The 26549-nt window shown below is 46.8% G+C and overlaps 1 protein-coding gene across 1 annotated transcript; it reads right to left on the reverse strand.

Annotated features, from left to right (window-relative positions):
- Positions 1-981: 981 nt before the first annotated feature.
- Positions 982-10719, reverse strand: LOC141790123 (uncharacterized). Its single transcript, XM_074669782.1, is given in 4 exon segments — positions 982-1390; positions 7835-8738; positions 8867-9095; positions 9097-10719. Coding segments are annotated over 4 exon segments (3165 nt in total).
- Between the last annotated feature and the right edge of the window lie 15830 nt (positions 10720-26549).

The raw sequence follows: 26549 nt of genomic DNA on the forward strand, positions 1-26549 counted from the left end.
AATCAATTGTGTGTGTGTGTGTGTGCGTGCGTGCGTGCGTGCGTGCGTGCGTGTGTGAGTGAGTGACTCTTATTATTCAAGTAAGTAATGTAGTGTTGTAGAGGTTAGGAGTATACAGCCACTGTCACACGGTAAGTGACTTTTAACTATTCTTTCATTCTAAAAGAATAGTTAAAATTCTTTTAACTAATCAACTGTGTGCAGTGTTTATAGCTCCACCTTCTGGGATTGGATCAGTTTAGTCTGGCACACCAATGGCAGGTTCCCTATAAGTGGGGTTGTTTACCTCAGTTATTTGGCGATCTGTCCCAGGATTTTTCAGTGCAAATGTGAAAATGTGTGCTGTACTGAGATGATCTGAACTTAACAGCTTGGTGGAAACAGGGCTTTATGATCTGATTGATTTTATTTTATTCTTGGACTGGTTTTACTTCACTAGTGGGTTGTATTTTATTAACTTTCTTTATTATGAATTATGATGAGTGTTGGATGAGTCTGTCTGGTCTGCAGTCTTGACTGCATTTGTCAACTCACACCAGCTATGTGTGTTCAGTCCGACAAACTGTATGACTGACAGGCAGCTGGGGTCACAGACCGAGGAGTTCCTGTGCTTCTGTAATGGTGGTTAAATAGATTGAGATTAAAACTATTTTAAAAATTCTGAACTGGTCCTTTAAAATCAAGTGGTGAGCAGCAAGTTAAACCAAGGAGACGACAATAAAATGCTGTTAAAACCAGATCTTTTGTTTAAATTAAAAATAGTCATTTTTTGTAAAACACAAGCAGGTGGAGCAGATGACTATCCTCAAGGGATGCAAAGTCTATTAAAAAGGATTACAACGCCAGCAGACAGTTAGGACCCTTCCTCTCCTTCACACCTCCAGTGGCGGACAGAACTTCAGCCTAAAGCCCCTGTAATTAAAAAGAAACACAGCGGCAGTGGGGGTGCACAACACAATTCAGCCAAATGAGCTCTTCCTCCTAAGCCAGAGTGCTACTACAACGAAGGATACTTACGCGGCAGGCAGAGTTCCTCACTCTGCCCCTGCTATAAGGAAGTGTCGTAACACTCTGGACTTTCCTTCTCAGTTCGACTCTGCTCTGCCGGGTTCGGCGACTGACTGGTCTGCGGTACTCGGCGGTGCTCGGCAGCTGTCTGGTCCGCTGTGCTCGGCTGCTGTCTGAACCACTGTGCTCGGCTGCTGTCTGATCCACTGTGCTCGGCTGCTCCTCCGTTGTCCTGTCTACACGTGTCACCCGTTCTGCTCCTTTCGGCGTTCTCCTCCCTTCCAGGTGTGCCGCAGGTAAAATCGTTCCCTCGGTCATCTGATTGGCCACAGACCCACTCTGTTCTCCCGCCTCATTGGACGTCTCTGGGGGTAGTAAAGTTCTTCACAGGTGCAGGTTATCAACATAAAGACTGTCTCGGCAGGAAGTAACTAAAACATACTAAAAACCATGCCTTAAATAAACTAAAAACAGTAAAAACAATCACACAAAATATAAAACCATGCAGAATAAAAAACTACAACCAATACCTCTGCCATACGACACTTCCCACTCCATTGATAAGTCTCTCTTCACTCATGTTGGGCTGTAAAACCTCAAACCTGTTGACTCCTGGTCTGGCTCTGTTCATTATGTTCGCTTATCATCGTAGTCGAGCTAAATACAAACTGATTTTGACATGGTTTGATTTATTTTGTAAGTCACTAGGTGTTTTGGGGTAGTTTCTGGTCACTACTTCCTGTCCCGCTCGATCTTCCCTACGCTGAATTTATGCATCATAGCCCCTCGTTCATCAAACATAGGATGGCTGCGTATTACTTGCAACATGATGGATCAGCTACGAAGACAGGCTGCAAGGGAATTAATCCAGTTTAAGTCAACAAATTAACTTGAATGGAAACCTATTTGATCCATTTTCCATGACATAATGGAGACGTGCTACAGACACGTGGTGTATTTTAGCTGTCAATCTTCAATCTACCAGAAAAGCTACCAGTGTACGCGTATGCAACCACCCATACACACAAGCAAGAATCCAAGCTATCCCTCCAACAGTGTCAGAGAAGAATCATCTTTTTAATATTTTAATGAATTTCTGAAGGTTTTTCCCCCTGGTAGAAGCAGCTGATCAAATATCTTGTTTCAAACAGCATGCTTTTGTTATTTATGCAGTCATTCTGACAGCAGACTTGTTTTGGCCCTCGCTCATTAACGTTACTGCTCGTGCTGACACAGTACTCATGCAGGAGATGTTATTGTAAGGGCCACCTTCAAGGCATCAACACCCCTTCATAACCCTCCGTCTGTGAGGGCTTTGGGGAAAAGTGGGGGTGCTGGGTGCTATCAAAGATTGAGAAACGAACCAACTGTTCACAGATTGTCAGCATGCTCTATCAGCAACACTACGAGATGAATCACACATTGTGTAGCTGCTAGTGTATAAATACACAAGCAGGAGGTCTAACACATCCTGTCAGATCAGGCTCATTGTTGGTTGGGCCGAGCTTGTATTTCATAGCCTGGGCAGCCCTGATGATGGATGGCCCAGTGCTTGGTAATATTTCTTCCATAGCCTCGGTGCAGACAGTCTGTTGAGGGTGCAGGGAACAGTCCGCTGAGGAGGGAAAACAGAGCTGGGATGAGGAGCAGTTCACTCTCAAACAACCTCATTATTACTTCGGCTTAAATTAGATTATTCATGAACACCTGTTCTGCTTGGATTGCTCATCAAGGTTTTTACCTTAAAGAGGTGGTATGTATCATGATCTTTTTTTTTTTTTTTTTTTTTTTTGAAGGGTTCATAATCTCCCTCTGGAACCCTTGTTGTAGCTTTTTGTGATTTACAGCACAAAAAGTCCCCATTTTCTCACACTGATATCTAAGGAAATCCTTACTTTAGCCTCTCTCTGAAACACTTGGTTCCTGCTGCTTTCTCTTTAAGGCTTCCCTCTCAAACAACTCCCTCCCCTCTGATTTGTCAGCCCTCTAGAGGCCTGTTGGAGATAGAGCTATGAGCAGACCTTGATGTTTGAGGCCCACACTCCCAACATGTCTTGAACCAGTAACTCTTGTGAAGATCTCCTGGAGACCTTTCTGATCAGTTTAAAAATAGATTCAGGGATTTCTACAACATATAAATATTTAGGGACTTTAAAAAATCTGTAGACACATAGGGCTCTAATTTTGTGGCGCAGCGCAGGGGGCGCAAGCCTGGCGCAGCCTGCGCAGTGCTAATTTCGTGCGGGGCACCACCGTTTGGTAGACCGTCTGCGCAGAGATGGGTGTGACTGCGCGCCAGGGGGAGTTGACGGCGCACCAGGGGGAGATGTCAGCAGATTCATGTTGGCGCAGTGACAATTTCGTGCCAAAAAAGTGCGCTGAAAGCTCGCCAGCTCCAACCTGGTCTATCCTCGGCGCAAGGCGGAGCGCACCATCCACAGCTGTAATTTGGTGACAGGCGCACATGTGCGCACATGTCATCAAAGCCTCAGAGGCAGGTTTCCAGAGTGTCAGGCACATTTCAATTCGATAAACAATCACAGCAATCACTATTTAATGTAACCGTCTGAACCAGCATATACATTTATATCTTTATTAATTTCCCTGTCGCATCTGATGTCAGATTAAAGCCGTTTGTCATAATGGAACGTTAACCTGACGGCAGGAAGTTTGATGCACATCTTACAAATAAACAATAAACAGCCTTAACATCTGATACTGAGTATATCTGGTTCTCTCATTTCATTTAATTCAAAGAAAAGACGAATAAAAAAGAGAAGAAATAAATGTGTGTCACTCAGGATTTACCTGTGATTTGATAGTCTTTATTTTTAACGTGATCTAAAAAGATGGAGTACATTATTGTAAGGAGGATGAGGTGGAGACACTGGGAGAGTATACAGTATATCACCAAAGGTTCTGCTATTTGGCGATGACAAACCAGGAGTGCAGGTGGATCAAAAGTATTCTGAATGGATAAGCCAGCTGTGTAACTGTGTCTTTTGTACTCGTATTAATGACAAAGGAACAGATTAAATCTGTCTCGGGAGCTGGCCCACAAGGTGACGTGCTTCGTGTCCTCCAATGAGCCCTGCTGTCCATTGTCCTGCTGCAGGGACAGACGGCTCTGACCGTCTCCGCTACCAGCACTGTTTCCACGGTGCCATGGATCAGTCAGACCAATCAGACGCTGCGCCTCGGCCGCAGGGCATTTATAGGTGAGGAGAGGCGCTCATTTGATTGGTGAAAACAGCGCTCGGCTGTGTTAAACCCACTCACGGCTTTTCTCCTCCCTCTCTGCCATTTGCGCGGAGGAAGGCGTGGACGCGCAGCTCTGCGCTCCTCTGCGCCTCTCTTGGCACTGCAGGAAACTTGCAAAGTGCGCCGGTCACGTCCTGTCCGCACGGCTGGCGCAGGGCAGGTGCGCCTGGTCTACGAAATTAGAGCCCATAGTGTGAATCCAGCATTGTCACTTGATAGTCATGTTCAAATATGGGGCAGAAGAATATCCCCTCTTTCAGTGACAGCATTATTTTCACCACAGAATCTGTAACTAAAAAAAACTAATTTAAACACATTTGCCCTAATTTACCAAATGTGCGTACAACCAAAAAATGGGCATATGCTCATATCGACGCACAGATCGGTAACTATCAATCTGCAGTATATCTTGGTTTTTATGGTATTGTCGATCTCCAGCACAGAGAAGCCTCCTTTTTCCCTGTAATGCTTCCCTCCATGTCGTAACGTCCATGGGTTCGGCCAGCTACTTTGAATATTTAGGGGCGTATGTGTTCTTTTAGCACTTCCACCTTGGCTTCATTTTTACTGACCGGATGTAGCCCCTTGGTTCCCACGCAAGATTGATAAAAAAGGTCCATCTTAACTGTGATCATACACTTTACATGCTGGACAACAAACAGTAAAGTGTGTGTGAACACGTATTTTCATGTTCTTATTATGGCCCTTTTCCACTATCACACCTTGGCCCTACTCTACTCTACTCGATTTGCAGCGTGTTTCCACTAGCCCGGTTCTTTGACCACCAGAGGGCCGGGTCGCCATAAAACAGCTGGGCGACACCGTGTGTCCATGACATTTTGAGCACGACACAACAATCACAAACAATGGAGGACTTGGAGGTAATAGTGTACTTGCTGCTCGGTCTGTGGCTTTTTGTCACAAACCGAATGAAAGAAGAAAGCAGAATAAGGCTGCAGGTGGCGAGAAGAAATACCCTTGAAAAGTACAGGAGAGTTTTGGAAGCTTTTCAACAGTATGAAGCCGAGGACAAGAGCAATGGAGCTGCAAAGAAGAGACGTACGACGGTAAGCCAAAGGTTGGTACCGCTAGCGTGTTTGCTTTTAATGAAGTCCCGTGTGTAGTATTCTAATAGCAATAAGTTCTTGGAAGTGACAAAACCTATGTACTGCATTTTGTTTCAGACAGTTCTCTCATCACAAAGTTTTTGCTGTAAACCGTTGGTTTGGATGTTTACCCAAGCATCCGAGTGGTGGGATGAAATTGTTCCTAGTATTACGAATGCACATTGGGTCAAAAACTTAATGACATCAGCAAAAACCCTTAATTTAATCTCGAGCAGACTACGGGCTCTAATTTCGTAGACCAGGCGCAGGCGCAGGCGCACCTGCCCTGCGCCAGCCTTCGCCGTGCGCACAGGGCGTGACCAGCGCACTTTGCAAGTTTCCTGCAATGCCAAGAGAGGCGCAGTACAGGCGCACATGAGCGCAGAGCTGCGCGTCCAGGCCTCCCTCCGCGCAAATGGCGGAGGGAGGAGAAAAGCCGTGAGTGGGTTTAACACAGCCGAGCGCTGTTTTCACCAATCAAATGAGCGCCTCTCCTCACCTTTAAATGCCCTGCAGCCGGGGCGCAGCGTCTGATTGGTCTGAGTGATCTCCAGCACCACGGATAGCGTGTTGGTGGCGGAGACAGTCAGAGCCACTGTGCCTGCAGCAGGTCAATGGACAGCAGGGCGCGTCGGAGGACACGACGCACGTCACCTTGTGGGCCAGCTCCCGGGACAGATGTTATCTGTTCCTTTGTCATTAATAGGAGTAAAAAATTAAGAGACAGTTACACAGCTGGCTTATCCGTTCAGAATACGTTTGATCCACCTGCACTCCTGGTTTGTCATCGCCAAGCAAAGCCTCTGGTGATACACTGTATACTCTCCCAGTGTCTCCACCTCATCCTCCTTACAATAATGTACTCCATCTTTTTAGATCACGTTAAAAATAAAGACTAAAACAGAGAAATATGGGAAATCACGGGTAAATCCTGAGTGACATACATTTATTTTGTCCTTTTTTTCTTCGTCTTTTCTCTCCCTCTTTTCTTTGAATTAAATGAAATGAGAGAACCAGATATACTCAGTATCAGATGTTAAGGCTGTCTATTGTTTAATTGTAAGATGTGCATCAAACTTCCAGCTGCCGTCAGGTTAACTTTCCATTATGACAAACGGCTTTAATCTGACATCAGATGTGACGGGACAGTTAATATAGATATAAATGTATATGCTGGTTCAGACAGTTACATTAAATAGTGATTGCTGTGATTGTTTATTGCATTAAAATGTGCCTGACACTCTGGAAACCTGCCTCTGAGACTTTGATGACATGTGCGCGAATGTGCGCCTGTCACCAAATTACAGCTGCATGGGGTGCGCTGCGCCTTGCGCCGAGGATAGACCAGGTTGGAGCTGGCGAGCTTTCAGCGCACTGTTTTGGCACGAAATTGTCACTGCGCCAACATGAATCTGCTGACACCTCCCCCTGGTGCGACGTCAACTGCCCCTGGCGCGCCGTCACACCCATCTCTGCGCAGACGGTCTACCAAATTGTCAAATTGGCAGCGCACGGCGGTGCGCCGCACGAAATTAGCACTGCGCAGGCTGCGCCAGGCTTGCGCCCCCTGCGCTGCGCCCCCTGCGCTGCGCCACGAAATTAGAGCCCTACGTCCGATTATGGAGCGGCAAGACACTTCTTTCTGCAGATGTATGCCCCTGAAGAAGAGGGTGGCAGTCGCTGTGTGGAAGCTTGCTATTGAATCTGAGTACCAGGCTATGGGCCATCTTTTTGGGGTCAGCCTCACAACGGTACGTCAGTGTGCGCAGGACCAGAATAAATGTCATTGCAAACTGAATTTGGGAATGAACGCAACTCCCAACAAAACGTATGGTTACTGTGTAACCTTGGTTCTCTGAGTGAAGAGACTATCTCTCCACTCCGTTACATATTCCATATGTACGGGATATGATCCCCGCTGCTTGTCAGGGTACTTGGATAATTCTTTAAGACACACCGGCTAGCCCGGCCACGCCCCATCGCGTAGCTATAAAGCGCCAGCGCAGGCGTGTGATCATTGATAGTTTGATTGAAACGTGTCTCCGAGCGGCCTAAGGACTGGAGAGATAGTCTCTTCACTCAGAGAACCAAGGTTACACAGTAACCATACGTTCTCTATCGTCTCGAGACTATCTCTCCACTCCGTTACATATTCCATATGTACGGGGTAGACCTTTAAGACACCCCGTGAGGAGACAGTGCAGCCCACAATCCCACACCACAATGTGCAACGAATGAACTATGTACAAATATACAATATATACAAGACCCCGGAGTAGGCCCCGCCAGACGCTAGGGCCCATCCTGAGAGGGAAAGGGGCGGTATGGAAGCCTGCAAGACGCTAGACAACCAGAGGGAACCAGCCAGAGGCCCCGCAAGACGCAAGGGCCAGCTGGCCGGAGGGAAGCCGCTCACCCGGCCCGCAAGACGCAAGGCCGAGGGGAGACTACGTGTCTACCGTCGTGCTGAGCCCAGCACCCGCTCCCCAAGGGAGGGGCTGGCAGCGACGTTAAGGCGGTAGAACCTGGTAAAGGTCGACGGGGATGACCATGTGGCGGCAGAGCAAATGGAGGCAAGTGAGGCTCCTCGCCACAAGGCCCAGGAGGCAGCCACACCCCGAGTGGAGTGCGCCCGGACCCCTGATGGGACGGGCACGCCTGACAAAAGGTAAGCCTGACGGATCGCGTCCACCACCCAATGTGACAGTCTGGACTTGGACAAAGGCCTTCCCAGACGTCCAGGGTCATAGCAGACAAAGAGCTGATCCGACCTCCGGATAGCCTGAGTCCGCCGAATGTACTCCGTCAAAGTCCTCACCGGGCACAGAGCTGACTGATCCTGCTCGGCATCCCCACCACCATCCGGAGAGGAGAGAGACCTAAGCTCAATCGATTGAGACAGGTGGAACTCAGTGAGGACCTTAGGGAGAAAGGCTGGGTTGGGCCTCAGAACGACACTGGAACCGTCTGAGGAGAACCGGCAGCAGTCTCCATGCACTGACAATGCATGAAGTTCACTCACCCTCCTGGCCGATGTAATGGCAAGCAGGAAGGCGGTCTTAATGGAAAGCCACTTCAGACCAGTACCCCCTAGGGGTTCAAAAGGGGGACTCTGAAGAGCCTCAAGGACGATATACAAGTCCCATGAAGGAACTGCGGGACCAGTAGTCTGCACCGTAAGCCTGTGGGCCCCCCGGAGAAACCGAGAGATGAGGGCACAGTCCTCAGCGCCAAGCGCAACATGACCGATTCGCACTGCTTTGATTGCTGCCACCAATCCTCGCAGTGTTACCGCAGCCTTCCGGGCCTCCAGCTGAGACTGCAAAAACTGCAGGATGTGCTGGGCTGAGGCTAAGTAGGGGTCTACCTGGTTAGACCCACACCAGGCAGCAAACAGTTGCCAACGGTAGGAATACGCCGCCCTTGTGGATGGAGCCCGGGCCTGCTGAATCGTTGCCACGACTGGCTCTGGTAACCCTAAGGCCAGAAGCCTGTCCCTCTCAGGGGCCAAGCCACCAACCTGAGCCCCGCTGGAAAGGGGTGGAACAGGGCTCCGTCCGCCTGGGAGAGAAGGTCCCTCCGGCACGGGAGCTTCCATGGTGGTCCGTCCAGCAGAGGAGGAATGCCCGAGAACCATGCCATGTGGGGCCACAGAGGCGCCACCAGTATCACCCGCACATGCTCCACCTGGACTCTTCGCAGAAGAGGCTGGAGAAGAGCAAAGGGGGGGGAAAGCGTAGAGCAGAACCCTGGGCCATGGATGAGCCAGAGCATCCCAGCCCAAGGGGGGATCGTCGTTCCTCAGCGAGAAGAAGAGCTGGCAGTGGGACGACTCCCTTGATGCGAACAGGTCGACTTCTGCCCTGCCGAAGCGATGCCATATCTCGGACACCACTTCCGGATGGAGCCTCCATTCCCCCGGCTGAGGGCCCCCCCTCGACATGATGTCCGCCGCGGAGTTCAGAACTCCCGGCACATGCACGGCTCTGAGCGAGAGGAAGAGGGGGTGGGCCCACTGCCAGAGAACTGTCGCCAGCCTGCACAGGACCGGAGAGCCCAGCCCCCCCTGCCTGTTGATGTAAGCGGCCGCCACTGTGCTGTCGGTGCGGACAATCACATGATGACCCTTCAGTCTCGGCAGAAAATGGCGCAGAGCGAGAAGAGCCGCCCTCAGTTCCAGGACATTTATGTGCTGACCCTGCCACCGGCCGGTCCAGACACCATTGACCCCCCAGCCTACGTGTACCGCGCCCCACCCTGCCGGGGATGCGTCGGTGTACACCAGCTGGCGATATATCACTGGACCCAGATCGCGGCCCGCCCTGATGTTCGCGGGGACCTTCCACCACCGTAGGGCTCTGTGGAGCCTCCGGGAGACCCGTACTTTGGTCTTGTGGGACCTCTGAGGGCACAACCCCAAGCTTAGCAGACACCTTTGTACAGGCCGCATGTGCAGGAGGGCGAGGGGAACTACCTGCACCATGGCCGCCATTAGGCCCATGAGGCGAAGGCAGAGGCCCCAGTTGACCAGATCGTGCAACCTGAACAGGGCAACACAAGACCTGAAGGCCAGCTGCCTCTCCTGGGTCAGAGAAACTGTACCGCTCCTCGAGTCCAGGACCATACCCAAGAAGGAGGTCACCTGGGCCGGTTCGAGCCTGCTCTTTTTGTAGTTTAGGCGCAGGCCTAAACTCTGAACGTGGTCCAGCAGCAGGGCCACATGTTGGCGGCATTGCTCCTCTGAGACTGCGCAAACCAGCCAGTCGTCGAGGTAGTTCAGGATCCTGACGCCCCTGTGCCTCAGGGGGGAGAGAACCGCATCCATACAACGAGTGAAGGTGCGTGGTGCCAGAGAAATACCGAACGGCAGCACCTGAAACTCGTATATCTTGCCTGCAAAGCCGAACCGCAGGAACCGCCAGTGACCCCTCCAGATTGGTATCTGGAAATAGGCGTCCTTCAGGTCTATAGTGGCGAACCAATCTCCTGCAGAGATTGCCTGCCTCACCCTGGGGACCGTCAAAATCCGGCATCGCAGGGGCCGGAGATACTGATTCAACCCCCTGAGGTCCAGAATAGGGCGAAGCCCTCCATCCCTCTTCGGGGCCAGAAAGTAGCGGGAGAAAAACCCAGCCTGCTGATCCCCTGAGGCCACCTCCCTTATAGCCCCTTTTTCCAGAAGAGCGGACAGCTCTGCCTGCAAAACCGCCCTCTGGTGAGGATCGGCCACTGTTGTAAACATGGGTGTCCTTGTAACTGGCGGTCGGCGCAAAAATTGGATGCGATACCCGTGGGTCATGGTGGAAACCACCCACGGGTCGGCCTCCAGGGCCAACCAAGCCATCCTGCGAGCAGCGGATGGGGGAGCCTGGTTGGCCCGAGTCCGATAATTGTCAGGAGGGTTGAGGGCGCTTAGAGGACCCCTCTGCCTTAGCAGACAGTCCTCTGCCCCTGCCCTGGCGGCGGCGCCTATTCTGCCGGGAGGCCTCCAGCTGGAGTCTAAGGTCCCCTTGACCCCATGACGAGGCCTCAGGAGCTGCTACTGGTCGAGAGCGAGACCGTCTAGGCCTGGAGCCTGCGGCACGCTTGACAAGGCCCCCTGAAACCTCCTTAGCACAGCGGCGGCTCTCCTGCGCCTGCTGCAGTAAGGCAATGGCGTGAGGGCCAAACATGGCTGTGGGTTCCACCGGCACCTTAAGCAGACAGTCTCTATCCCCCTGTTGCAGCTGGGATTGAGACAGCCACAAGTGGCGCCTAGCTACCCAAAAGGAAGCTAAGGCCCTGCCTGCCGCCTCAGCCTGCTCCCTCATCACTGAGGAGAGGCATGAGGAGGCCATCTGCAGCTCCTCACCGATACTGGTGTCGAGCTGAACCTGCCGAGACAAGTCTTGGAGGTAAAGAGACAAGATAGCCCCTGTATTTGCCAGCCGAGTCTGCACTGACATGGCTTTATGTAGCCTGGCGAGCAGACTATCCATGACCCTGCAATTTTTACTCGAGCAGGTGGCGTTCCCAAGTATGGAGTTAGAGGGGGACACCAAAGGAGTGAGGACTCGGTCCACTGGGGGAAGTGTCCCACAAGCAACCTGGTCCCTGTCGTGCATGTTAGAGAACCGGCGACATGCTGCAGACCACCTGTGGGCAGTGGCTGGAGTGTGGAACTGCTGGCACAGCAGCTCCTTAAAATCAGGTAGGAGCGGCACCTGCGTAGAAGCAGGGCTCATCTCCTCACCCTCTTCAAACCTTGAGGACGCAGCCCTGGGATTCTCAGGAAGGGCAACACCCAGAGCCCTAGAAGCCCTGGTAATTACTTCCTCAAACCGACGGGCTACCTCTCCCCTAGTAACCTCACTCACAGACGGCTGGGCGCATGAGAGAACATTCTCCTCTGAGGAAGAAATGGTCTCCACATCTACATCCTCGTCCTCCGCCTCCTCCTCCTCCTCCCCTAAGGGAGGAAAAGAGCTCAGCGGAGGCCGAACCCTAATAGGCTGAAGAGGAGGTAATGGAGCCTGCCAGGCACCAGAACACTCCCCCCTCCCCTCCGAAGCCGCAACCAATCGACTGGTCTTAGGCTGTGGTACCTCACAAACCTGAGCACCCATACGCTTTTGAGCAAAGAATCTGCAACGGGCCTCTCTTGTACGTGCAGGCAGAATAAAACAGTCCATGCACGACTGAGGGTTTTCTCTGGAGACTAAAGCATGTTCATGCCCCAGACATAAAATGCAGTTATCATGCCCATCCTCTAGGGGCATCGCCACCCCACAGCCCACACAACAATGTCCCTCCTGAGCCGCCATGCTGACCCAGAGGTAATACGTCACTTCCTGTTAGCCGTAGCACCGAAGCTAGCTCACTTATTTCTCTTTTTTTTGTGTGTGTGTGTGTGTTTGTTCTTGTAATGGCTGTGCGCGCCGGCCGCCTTTCTTCTCGTGAGAGCCGTGCGCTACGGTGGGGTGGACAAAGGAGTGCTTAAACTATCGGAGGAGGAAAGACCGGCATCCGTTGCCAGGTGCGTTAGCCCGCGAGCCGCAAGCAATACACCGGCGAGAGGACACCACCAGAGCCGGGAGCCGGAGCGTAGCTCTGGACCGACCCTCAGACAATCAGCGCAGCTGTCACAGTCAGTACCTCACCACCGAACGCGTCAGCTCACGAGCCGTGAGCAATACGTTGGGGAGAGAGCACCGTACCGAACAGTCAGCACCAAGCGTGTATCCACCGAGCGCGTTAGCTCACGATCCGCGAGCAATACACTCAGAGGAACACAGCCACCCCCGCCGGGAGCCGGAGGACCTCCGGCTCAACCAGACAGGATGACTTCGTTCACAAAAGACAGACAAGAAGAGCCCAAGACACAGTAATCCAGGGAGGCTGCCAAAGACAGACGCCCCGACTTACAACAGGTAAGTGGATTCGATAACAGCACCCTGGCTCTTTCTGTACGTAGATTGAGAGATTCTGCACCCTGACGCACACGTGGAGATCAAACAATCAATGATCACACGCCTGCGCTGGCGCTTTATAGCTACGCGATGGGGCGTGGCCGGGCTAGCCGGTGTGTCTTAAAGAATTATCCAAGTACCCTGACAAGCAGCGGGGATCATATCCCGTACATATGGAATATGTAACGGAGTGGAGAGATAGTCTCGAGACGATAGAGAACATAACCGTCACAAATGAAACGACAGAACAAACCCACCCACAACACACCGAAAACCAAAACCCAGAAAACCATCAACCAGACCGCCACACAGAAACCCAACCAAACCAACCAAAACATACATCAGGCCTTACCCCAAAACATCACAAACCCTCTCCCACACACAAAACTCCTCATCCCAAGGATAACGTTAAACAGACAAAAAATAGATCACAACACAGGAACATCAATACTCATGGGACCAAATTACAACACACCCGCCACTTCCCGACAAATAACCACATTCACACATCTGTTCCAGACACACAACCACTATGGAAACAAATTTCAAAACTGGTTCCTCAAACCTACATGCAAGGTGCTTATAATAGGCAATTCAAACATCTCACACCTACCTCTCATGCACCACACAAACATACAAGTGGACACATATCCAAGGGCCAAACTTTAGCCATGCCAAACATTTGCTCACATACAACACTCCCATATCACCACAAGCAGCAAAAACAATTTTGTTCTTCATGATAAATAACAAAGAACAGGGTAACCCAACCCTTCTGGAAAAACAACTGGAATGTAATAGTTTGGGTTTTTGGTCATGGTGTTTTTTGGTTTGCGTATTTGTGTTTTAGTCTTCTTGTGTTTCTTTGTTATTCTGTGCTTGTCCTGTGTTTCTGTGTCACTGGTGTTATTTTAGTTGTTCTTGAGTGTTCTGTGTTTCCTATTTTTCTCCTTAGTTTGTGTCCCTTGTGGTTTTGATTTGGTTCTTGTCATGTGTATGTCTGTTTGTGGTTATCTTTAGTGTTGTGGGTGTCTTTTTGGTATTTATTCTCTGTTTGAGTTTCCCTGTGTTTGGTTTGGTTCTCCATGTGTTCCCCTCCTTGTTGATTGCTCCTCATGTGTTTCACCTGTGTCTTGTTTCACACCTGTGTTGATCACTCCCCTGTCTATATAGGCGGGCTTTGCACGAGTACGAATTTCTACGATTCCGGTGAAATAAACTATGGATCCGGTGATATTGACACACGGAGACGCGTATTTGTCCATGACTCTGCATCTTTTTTGAAAACCGGTCTGCAGGTGGATATCTGCATATTCGCCTTCATGCCGTACTTGGTATAAACAGATAAGTCCAGAAAAGACGGTGACCTCATGGTACCCCTCCTACTCCCCGCCCCCCACCCACATTGTCACACACAACAACAACAACAACAACAATGGCGGCAGGTTTCTGATTTTGATATTGTTCCAGCAGCTACAAATATTGCTTCAACTATTATATCAACATTTTCACAGAGAGCATGAACAACACCAGCTACGGTAACAACAAGAAGTGCTCATGCAGAGACGCAGCATGTTACGCATGAATGAGCACTTGTTAACGTGGAATCTGCCTCGGAGCGGAACCAGACGGGCAACCCGACGTCAGTTTTGCGTTGTCATCTAAATGCACAAGCCTATCTACAATACGATGTGTAAACAGCGATACATGTTTTGATGCAGACGCCAAGACGATACAGGGCTGTCCTCGTGTGAGGAGGGCCATAGTCTCTGTTTTCCATGTGCTTTCTAGTGGTCCATGGTATGCTGTCGCTGTCTCACATGCTTCCTGTGTTTCCAATGCTTCTTGGTTTTGCCCGTTAGTCTTCTTGTGTTTTTGGTTTAGTTTCTTTGGTAGAGTTTTTGGTTTTGAGTTCTTAGATTTTGAGTTCAGTTGAATTAAACCTTTTTGTTCCATCTGCCATTGGGCCCTGCTCCTTTGTTCTCCCTGGGTTTTCATGACAGAATGAACCAACCCAAAATGGACCCAGCAGATTTTTTGAATTCTTTGGATTTCTTTTCAAGAGTTTCTTATTTTGAATCGTTTTTCCGTGGACCTGAATGGACTGTAGGGGGCCAGGGTCGGTCTCCCTGGGAGTGAACCAGACTTGCAGTATTTCAAGGCACCCGGGAAGGCACCCGATGAGGCCACCACAAGAGGTGTGGTGGTCCTTCACGTCCAGCAAGGACCACAAACCCTATCCCTCAACCATCAGGGCACCTCCCACTCCCTACTCCTATTCTGGAGGGACCTGCAGAGTACAGCTCTAAGCTCTGGGGTCCTACCGAGCCCTGCTGTCCCCTTGGAGGTCCTGCCTAGCACAGCTCTTCTACGGGAGGTCCTGCTGCTTACGGCTCTTTGCCCTGAGGCCCTGCCGAGCACAGCTCTTTGCCCAGAGGCCGTGCCATGCACCAGTCCTCGTCTGGAGGCCCTGCAGAGCACAGTTCCTTGCCCAGAGGACCAGTCAGAAAGACTCTCGGATCCCACGTCATCCCCAGTGACTCTCTCGGCTCACAGGCCGACCCCTGCTCCATGCTTGGCCATCCCTGGGCTGACACTAGTGGCTCACCCGGGCCTCCCCAGGCCAACACCAGAGCCTAGCTTGACACAAGACAGACACAAGACCACTCCCATCAACTGGACATCACGCAATATCAGATGCCTCAAACTAAGAGCCCATTTTGGAGACACAGCCCCACCCAGCGTAACAAGACTGTGGAAGTTTAGATTCAAATTGAATCTAAACTTCCAGTGGCTGAGGTTGGGTGTATGGATGGTATGAGATGAACTGATGATAGGTGAAGTGATTTTGAGACTGATCATGACTGGAGAAACACTTTAAAAATAAATGCCTGTTTGCACCTTATGATTGATGTTGCCCTATTTAGAGGCATGTCATACTATATACTATTTTGAATTGCTGTATTGAGTCAGCTTTAGTTTTTTTTTTTTTTTTTGATTGAGAGTCTGCTTATGTGCCTATTAGAGACTCAGCCTTGTTTTATTTCTGTATTTTATTTATTTTATTTTAACTCTATTTGTATTGCATTTTATAATGCACCTGGCCTAATTGGTTTGCTGATGTGCCTGAACTTTTTTCTTTTGAATTTCATTTACGAAGCATACTTCACCAAAAAAAATGTGGATTTCAAATATTCTCTTCTTGGTGTATTCAATTGATTAGTCTTGCACTACAGTTTTGTAATGTCCTTGAATTCAAATTCCTTATTTGGGGACCTCTAGCTGATATGAGATTAAAATGCGATTAATTAGATTAATTAATTACAAATCCTGTAATTAATTAAATTGATTTTTTTTATCGCCTGACAGCACTAATATATATATATATATATATATATATATATATATATATATATATATATATATATATATATATATATATATATATATAAATTAGTAGTGGGACTTGATTAAAGAAATTAATGAAATTAATTACACCATTTGTGATTAATTAATCGTAATTAATCGCATTCTAGTCACATCAATATTCAACATCAGAAGCAACACTTATCAAGCCAAACAGATTTCGGTAGAAGACTAAATCATTGAATCATTCTCATACACAAGTTTAAACCACAAAATCCTGTTTATTTTGGTTAGAAGATGTTTTTTTTGTGGACACTAGTTTCAAGTATATTCATCAGCCATAATGTGGTAAACAGTGCTGCCAGGAGATTAAAAAATAATCAAATTATTTACAGGATTTGTTATTAATTGATCTTATTAATCACATTTTAATCTTAAATCTGCTAAAGGTCCCAATATAAAGAATTTGAACTGTAGGGCCTTACAAAATTATAGTGCATGACTAATCAAATGAATTCCCCAAAAAGAGAAGATTTGTAAATCTTTTTTTTTTTTCCAACTGGTCAATATTAATTAAAACGTCTGTGTTCCCTGCCATTGACATTGGATTACTGTTAACTGCGTCTATAGAAGTAAATTATAATTTTCAGTGGAGGGTGGCGGAGTCTGGTGGAGCTTGTCAATCAAAATCCTGCTCGTAAACTGTGTGGGTGGTGCGCTCTTATGATGAGAGCTCAGCATGGATATTAGGAGAAATGTGAGATGACAGAGACATAGAGAGACGCTGCAAGTCAGGAAAGTTCAGGCAGCTCACGCTGACACGAAAATGTGTCACGGTAGTTCAGAGAGAAAGAGTGGCGCCATCGTGAGAACAGACGACAGAGATCATCGAGAGGATCAAAGGATGGAGCGCCCGAGATGAACACGATCAAAAAAGTTTGTTATTTCTATTTTTTGGACTAAAAACAGGAAGAGAGACGTAAAAGAAGAAAGTCCACTCTTCTCAAGTAACTTTGGTGTTTACATGGTCGCAGAAAACAGGATTATTTGGGTCTTAAAAGATCATTCAAGATGCTCTGAAAATGTCTGGCAGCCAATGAGTTAATCTTGCGTTGATTTTTATATCGCGTTAATGTGAAGTGTAATTAATTAATCTAATTAACGCGCTGAAGTCCCAGCCCTAATATATATATATATATATATATATATATATATATATATATGCGTGTGTGTGATCGGTGTTGATTAGACACAGGCATTATAAGCATGGTATTCTTGAACCACAACCTTTTCCACAACCATGGCATGCCCTTTCATCGATGAGGAACCTGTGGATGTTGGTGCTGCTATAATACACAGGGCTTTCAATCTGCCAGCGTCCAGACATTTCCGGGACCGGACAAATCCCCTGGCCTTTTCTGAGGAGTACCTGTGGGAGAGATATAGATGTAGTAGGCCGGGAATTGTGTATTTGTGCACACTGTTGGAGCCCCACATTGTGAGGCCAACCCGCCGGAGCAGAGCTCTCACCACTGTGCAGTCGGTCTGCATTGGCCTGCGTTTTTTTGCCAGTGGGTCTTTTTTATACAGTGTGGGTGATGCAGAGGCTCTGTCAGAAGCAACAGTATGTTGCGAAATCAGACGTGTATATGTAGCTCTAAAGAGTTACCTCAACAGGTTGGCCCTGGCCATCTGGACCCGCAACACATCAAGGAAGAGTTCTATTCAATTGCAGGTATGTGATGATCCTCAGGTGTAACTTAACCTGCCGGGTGATGTTTCTGTGTGAAGTTGTGACTCTTCTTCAACCTTTCCTAATATTCTTGGGGCCATAGACTGCACACATATCCGCATCCGGGCCCCATATGGCCCTGCAGAGGCAGACTTGTACATGTACAGGTAAGTCACATTGCACCAGTGTAACAGCATATAAGGCAATAAAAATAGACACAGATGAGAAATATACAAGTGTCGATGCTTTTGTACCTCAAGATGAACATGTTGCATGTCATTTCATCTCAATGAGCCATTCTTAATACCCTTTCAAGTAATGTTCCTCACTGATGATTACCCTCTATGCTGGCAGATGATCTGCGATGGACAATGCCTGATAACCAACATTGAGGCTAAATAGCCAGGGTCTGTCCATGACGCAAGAATATGGAGAGCGTCATCACTTTCACATAGGTTTGCACAAGGCAAGACAAATTTATGTTAAGCAGTTCTACTTTGCAAGTCATTAATATTGCATGTCATAAACTTAATCATTTGTTAGAAAACTGTATGTTTATTCTGCAGGTGACTTCAACGGCATTCTTCTCGGGGACAGAGGTTATTCATGCCGGCCATTTCTTCTTACCTCTTAGATGGATCCTGCTACAGATCCACAGAGGGCGTTCAACCATGCCCACGCAAGAACCAGGGCACGAGTAGAGATGCTGTTTGGACTTACCAAATCAAGATTTTAGTGCTTGAAAGTCCAGAGAGTGGCTCCTGACAGGGCCTGTGACATAATTGTTGCTTGTGCAGTTTTGCACAATATTGCAACAATTTATAGTGAGAGAGTGCCACATGTGTTGGATGAGAAGGGGTGGGATGACATTATTGCATAGCCACAGGAACCTGTTGATGGACAGAGAGTGAGGGGCCTCTACACAGCCACTTATTTTAGTTAAACTATTTCACATACATTCACTTTTGAATGTCTCCCTATGTTCTAACTTTTTTTCATCGACCCCATTTTTGACACCAGAACAATCTACAGGAGTGAGGTGGATCGCCTGGCCACGTGGTGCCAGGACAACAATCTCCACCTGAACGTGGAAAAGACAAGTAGATTGTTGTGGACGTCCTGGAGAGAGTGAGCGGCAATAAGTTCCTGGGTGTGCACATCTCTGAGGACCTTGCCTGGAACGTCAACTTTACATCACTGGCCAAAAAAGGTCAACATTGGCTCTACTTCCTCCGCAAACTGAGAAGAGCAAGAGCCCCAACCCCCATCATGACCACCATCTACAGAGGCACCATTGAGAGCATCCTGACCAGCTGCATCACCGTGCGGTACGGTGCCTGCACCGTGTCCTGCTGCAAGATCCTGCAGTGCACAGTGAGAGCAGCTAAGAAGATTATTGGTGTCTCTCTCTCCTCCCTCTCCTCAATCTACAACACCAAGTTATTTATTACTGTTGCCTCTATATACATACATTTACAAATTTTTATTCAGTTCATAGTCAATTCTATTTCTATTTTGTTCGTAGTACATTTTTTCTATATTTATTACTTTAGAAATTTGGCTATAACATATTTTATACTGTAGTTTAGTTTCTTTAGTCTAGTTTTTAATATTGCCTTTTGCACCGTGGGTCTGAGAGGACTGAAATGTCATCTGTGCTTTATGTCCAGCACGTACAGCATATTTGACAATCTACAATCAAACAAAATCTAACATTAAAATAATGTAATTTTTAAAAATGGGTTTCTTGTGTGTTTCTTGTGTTCTTACATCTTTCTCTAGTTTCCTTATTTCCAGCTTGAGCTTCTTTATTTGGAGTTTTTTTTTTGTGGTTTGGTCTAGCTGCACGTTCTCCATTTTGAGTAGAAGGTGCCTTTTATACATAGCAAGAACGTCCTGTAGACAACCATGTATTAAAGTACTAGTCACATAGTTGATAGATCAAATTTATTTGCATCTCACTTCATTTCTTGGAGGGAGTGGTTCGTGTGGGACTCTGGTCACACCCTGCAACAATGGGAATTGGTTATACATAATATAGAGAAATCAGGTACACCCATTAAAAGTAACATTTTGTCTTACTTCTGGTATGTCCTGAATTGATATGGTGTCCTTCTCGTCATCAAAAAGCCTGGATGGACCCTCGCCCTACAGACAAATGTACAATGTGGTTGTTGAATCATTGAGTGAAGGAGACTTTTGAATTAGAATTTGTCTCACATACTCACAAGTGGTTCAGGAAGGCTCTCTGTGTCCTGACTGCAGGGGGGGTTGACCAAGGAAATTATGTCCCCGCATACTGAAAGACAATAACCAAGTGTTGGTGATATCAAACATGCCACCAGCTTTGGAGGATGATTTTCTCTACATACCTTGCACCAGTGCCTCCTGGGAGCTGCAAATGGGGGGGTCCTCAGAGGATGCCACCCCCCTCTATTCCCTCCATCAGAGGCCGTCCCTTATGTGTGCTGAGCACCATCTCCTCTGCTGGGGTGAGGCTCTCTCGTGGAGGAACCCCACCTGTGGCGGTGGCCTCAGCCTTTTTTCTGGTAGCTGCAATTACACACAGGCTATTAGCAGCTCTGGTGCTGTATTGAAAAATGTTACATGTTAAAAAAAGCAACTTACCACTTTGTAATATGTTTTTTAATTCAATCTTGACCTGCTGCCCGGTCCTTTTTTGGCTGTTTAAATTACCCATGTTAAAATGCATCAAAAACAAAGACGTCAAGTCTACTTTACCCACTACAACATATTAAATAGACCATCACTGCAGTTGTGGGTTATCCCTAATCAATGTCAAAAACTTGCCCTCTGAATATAAAATTTTCAGACGCGTGTGCGTGTGTACCCACAGACTAAGTGCTTAATTAAAAGAAAAGAAACACTTATGCATTTAAACGGTTGGCAATGCTTTGCCAGGTAGCGTCTCGAGCTTTATTTATTGGAAGAGTGTTGCCTTTTCTTGTGATAATCTCCCTGTAGTCCTCGTACAACTCCGTGAGAAGTTTTTGCTCCGCCGAAGAGAAAGTCTCCACTCTGTTTTTAGACATGATGTCATCATTTTGACGATCGACACGTCTGGGTTTTTTATCTCCCCCAGACATGCGCTCAGACGCAGCTTGGATCAGCCTGGATTGAATAAGCGTCTCTGAAAAACAGCCGAGCCTCGTTAGTGGAACTACTTGCAGCTGAGATTAAAGGGATAGTTCAGTTTTTTTGAAGTGGGGTGGTATGAGCTCTATGTGACCACTAAGAACATTAGATACAGTAGAAAGTTGTCTCCTCTCCCTCAGTAAGACACAGACTGTAATCGATGGTGACGAGGAAATAGACGCTAACAGGGAGAGACCGTACCAAATTCAAAGGCTATTTTCTCTGCCTACAAGAACTAAAATCAAAAAGTAATACCACAGTTTAAGAGTACGCTACATAAAATATTTTTTAAGTGCATTAAGTCATTGGAAATATAAACATTTATCCGGACCTAACTAACTGGTCATGTATCCTTCCCCGCAGTGCTAGTGCGCTCCGTCCCCCCTCCTCCTTTCAGCTGTAGGGAATGTAAACAAGCTATGCTTCGGGCGCCAGTTGTAGCCTTGTGTAAGTTTGATCAAGTATCGTAATTCTTTTGTTTGTACTCTAAGGATTGTGAGGCAGCATAGGAAATTCAAAATGAGTGACTATGACAGCGACGGTGAAGTTCCGTTCTCTTTGGAACCAAAAGGATACCTGTATGAACCGGAGTACACAGAAGAAGAGCTGCTACAGATGGAGACTGAAAGGAATACAGAGGAAACATCCGCGCACACTGGACATCAAGATGCTGAGTGTTACTGCTGCCACGACTGTTGTTGTTGTTGTTGCTGTTACAGGACACTCCAGAATTCAGAAGAGCAGTGAAATCTGTGTGATGAGTTATACAGACGGCTTGAGAGTCAGCAGTGTCCTCTAACTCAGACAAATCCTGAAGAGTGTTTGTAACAAAGTTCCACTCGTGACAGCAGCAACACTCAGCATCCGTGGGCATTGAGTCACAGCTCAGACATTTACGCCACTGAGTATTTCCGACTCTATCTTGATGTCCAGTGTCCGCGGATGTTTCCTTGCCGGACATACAAGCAGCAGAACAAACTCTCTTCGGATCATTAAGAAAAAGATGATACCCTTGGAGTTTCCTATGAAATGTTAAGAGATACACCACAACCACGGGGACCACAAACACACAACCGAATAAACTCATACCTACCTATCTCAGATTTTCAGTACAAGCTGCACATGTCCTCAAAACCAACCTACAAACAAATAGAGAAAAGCTGGGCCTACACAAGGACTCCAAACTCATCCCGGACTATAAGAAAAACCGAGCCTAAAAGACCTCCTGGTGAGAGCCAAACTCAAAAAACCACACCAAAACACAGAAAACCCCAGCCGAACAGAAACGGCCCGAAACCCTCAAAAACAAGACAAATATTCCCACTACAACACCAGAGGTGTATTACACAAAAGTAGGATAAATACATCCGGGATAAATGAGCAGGAGCAGCTTGAATAAGCTCGGATTAATTGGTTGCACGCTTGCCGAGCCAGGATGAAAAGACGCGGCTTAGTCAAGCCAGGTGTGGATCATTTGGATAAGTGCGCGTTCACAGCCTTCTTAAGAAGACCACGAGATCGATCACAGAATCACAGATTGAAAATGGAGCAAGGACGTGCATCTTTCTTTATGCAGTATAAACAGGCAATGCTTCTTCAACTATATGAAGAAGTAAAACATATAATCCACAAGAGAGGTAACTCGAGTGTGGTAAAAAAATAAAAATAAAAAAAATAAAAAAAGAGTGAAAAAGCCTGGCAGTTAATAACGGACCGGCTTAATGCGTAAGTAGCGCAAACATGTACAATTAAAAAACTGTACTCCACACACTGTCATAATTACAGTTTAAGGATGCAGAGCTGATGACTTATCAAGTCTGCTAATCTATCAATACTTATGTTTTTCTTTAATGTGGCCCATAGAAGTGCATGTTACTGAGGTTATTTGAAGTATAATTGAGTTCAAAGAAAATTTCAACTCTGTGCCCATGTTATCTATGAATCACTGGCCAATCGGCTTCTCCGAAGCAATGGCCTGCCCTTTCTCCCAAACCCAGTAGACAGAGGCGCAGAAGTCGTCAGGAGAGCCTTACACAGAGAAAGGGTGTTCAAAGACCGTTCAGATCTACTCGATCAGAGCGATGAATCACTTTATGAGAGGTACAGATTCTCATGGCCTGGTCTGATATACCTCTGTGAAATCTTAGAGCCGTACATAGCCTGTGCAACCCGCAGGAGCGGTGCACTGACTGTCCCTCAGTCATTGTGTATCGCCCTGGGGTTCTTTGCCACGGGCAGCTACTTGTACTCAGTCGGGGATGCGGAGCGACTGAGCAAGTTTACCGCATACCGAATGCTGCAAAGGCTATTTTGAAGTGATAATAAAATAGGACTAATTTCCAACTATCAATACTAATTGTGCAAATATTCCTCTAATCTACAGGAGACTCCAGTGGGGTGCTGCTTGGGGATAGGGGCTATGCCCTGCAGCCATTCTTGATGACCCCCTTTGCAGAGCCTGAACCAGGACAGCAAGCACAATATAATAGGGCCCACAACCGCACTAGGGTCCTCATTGAAAATACATTCAGTATCCTGAAGGCCTGGTTTGAATGCCTACGCCAGCTGCGTGTAGCTCCAGACCAGGCATCCAAAATAATAGCAGCCTGTTGTGTCCTCCGCAATATTGCTGGAATCAGGAAGGAGAGGGAGCCCCAGCTACCTTTCAGCCCATGGACATTGTGGACCCCATCACCCTAGAATACCCAACAGGCCGGGCAGTTAGGGAGGCCATCACCTGGCAGTTTTAGGTGTTGATCCTCCTTTTGTTTTTTTCCATTTATTTTAGGATGGATGGGGGATTAGAGCCTCTTTGTTTATGTCCATTAGAAATATGATTTTTTTTTTTTTTGTAGCCAGTAAGTCACTCATCAATTTCCAAAAATATCCTTCCTTCTGACAGAATCTTTGGAAATAGAATTATGAATGTGTTGCATTGTGAAATGGTAATATTCATCTTAAGTGGTAACTCATAGAACTTGTAAATTTGCAATGCACCAATCTTTGTCTACACAAGTTTAGATACATTTCAATTAAGAGCACATGTTCTTTTTAGTAGGTGCAAATATATTTTTCTTCTATTCAAATCATGTTTTTATACACACATATTTTTAGATGTCATGGTTTTCATTCAGTGTGTGACACCACCTGGCCAAACCCAAATCCTTGTATGTTGCAAATGTACTTGGCCAGTAAAGCTCATCATTACAGAAATGATAATTTAATGCCATTAAGCACCCCTTCGATTAGACACAGAGGTTGATGTTTTGGTTATGATTTTATTTTTTTGTGAAAATTCATTCACCTGATCCTGCAAGAAAGAACATTGACCAATTAGTGAGGCTTGCAGCTTACTGAATTACAAGACAATAAATGTGATTACCCACCTAAATCTCTTTTCAGCTTCTTTATTTTCAGCATTACATACTCAATTTTGAGGTTTTTGTCCTCTTGTGTATTTTGCCAGACTCCCCATGTACATCTTGTCTATGCCAGCATTTGTCTTGAAGAAGTAAAATATGAAGCACATGGTTCAAAGCAACGGCAGTGTCTGAGCGAGGAAATTTATGATGACAAACATTCTCACACTATGCTATTCAAACTTCAGAATATTTTCAGTGGTTCATTTTACCTTGTCTGGTATTTGCCAGAGGGAGTGGGCTTGTCCCCAGTCGATGTGGAGGCTTGGGGCTCAGCATGGGGTGGGGGAGCTGTTTCTTCCTTTAACGTAGACAGCAGTGGGAGCAGTGGGTTATTAAGTACAGATCATTTATGGTACTTCTTCTAGTCCATGTTCAGACAATCACCATTCAGTCATAGCCAAATACACTCAGAATCTGTGGGTATATGTGTACATTTAATTCCACTACAATACACGACAACTGAGGTGGTACTGTACCTCCACAGCTGCCTCCAAGGAAACTGAAAGTGTCTCGACATCCCCCTCGAGGTCCACCATCACCTGTACAGATGGCATAGAAACGGTCTGTTAGCTATGTGCCAGTTCACATGCAGGTGTGTGACAGGTGTGTGACATACCTCTGGCTGTGACACAGTGTCAGAGGTTGCTCCCTTTGGCACTACCACCAGTACTTCCATCAGCTGTGAGTGAAGTGAACAGGCATATGTTAGTGATATCACAATGATATGATGTGAATTGGCCAAGGTTTGACACATACATACCTTGCAAGTATCTAAAATGTTTTTGTGTGCCAGGACTGGTAGCAACCCCCCCCAGACACCCCATCCATTATTGGTCTGCCCTTGTTTGCTGATAATGCCAATTCTTCAGCAGGGGTGAAGTCCTGCACTGGACCACCAAATCCTGTCCGGTTTCTCATGTTCTTCTTCCTGTTGGCTGTTCCACGTGTGAATCAGAAGGGGGTATTTGGTGACAATGAGGTCATCCTTTGTGGAATAAGAAGTGGTTTTCCATCATGATTGGAAGTGAAACATAAACACAGTTACAGGTTATAAGCTAGAGAGGCATAATCAATAATCAAAATTAAATTCTATATTCCCTTTCACACATGATATATTAATATAAAATAATAAAAATGCTTCATAAGTAACAAATATGTATGCTCATGTGAAACAGAGTATTATTCAGTCAAGTCAATCAATCAGACACTTCATTCATTGTGTTGAAGGGCTTTTTTCATTTTAAGAGGATGGCTATTTTAGTCTTCCTGTAGATGTTTAATTTTGAACTTGTTTCTGACATAAGCTTGTTTTGACGACATGACTTAATTGTCGCGACGACTTACAGCTTAAACGCCACATGATATGGCTTGAAGCAGACCAACCTACCAGACGCGATGATGTTCTTATACTTGTTTTTCGTTTGCTCCCATGTCCTTTTGACTCCAGAGGGATTACATCTGTGAGAATGACATGATAATTGTAATACACGCAAGTTATTTGCACACTAGCATATATTATTTTATGAGATTTAGAAGTGTGATCACTATCATACTGAGCCATTGATGAGCAACTTGCGCATTTACACAGTCCGCTATGCGTTGCCATGCATTTTGCCTGCGGCTGGCCGCTGCTACCGTGTTCCCTCTTTCATATATATTACTTTTTCCCTCCTCGTATTTCTGCATTATCAACCTCTGTTCCTCTGCGGTGAAATATGGAGCTCTGTCGCTCATGATTGCGATTGGTCAGCTGCCTCTGAGCCCTCCCGTTATACGTGCGCGTTCACGGCTCTTGATGAGACAATCCTGGATGGAGTTACCGTGTTGATAACTTGCGTTGTGCTATCAATTATCCTGATTGCCATTGTTGTTGGTCACTCAATCCTGGATAGATGTGAGTTATCCTGGATAAGTTAACCGAGCTTCGTGCTATAGGCCTCTGGTTTTGTGCAATACCCCCCAGGTCTCAAAAAGAACTGGATCTATAACATCAAATGCAAAACATGCAGCACACAATATGTCGGAGAAACCAGAAACACTCTGAGTGGAA

This window comes from Halichoeres trimaculatus, unplaced genomic scaffold (genome assembly GCF_033239565.1).
Source record: "Halichoeres trimaculatus isolate MK-OKI-2021-1 unplaced genomic scaffold, fHalTri1.1 fHalTri1_scaffold_5, whole genome shotgun sequence".
NCBI classification, from domain to species: domain Eukaryota; kingdom Metazoa; phylum Chordata; class Actinopteri; order Labriformes; family Labridae; genus Halichoeres; species Halichoeres trimaculatus.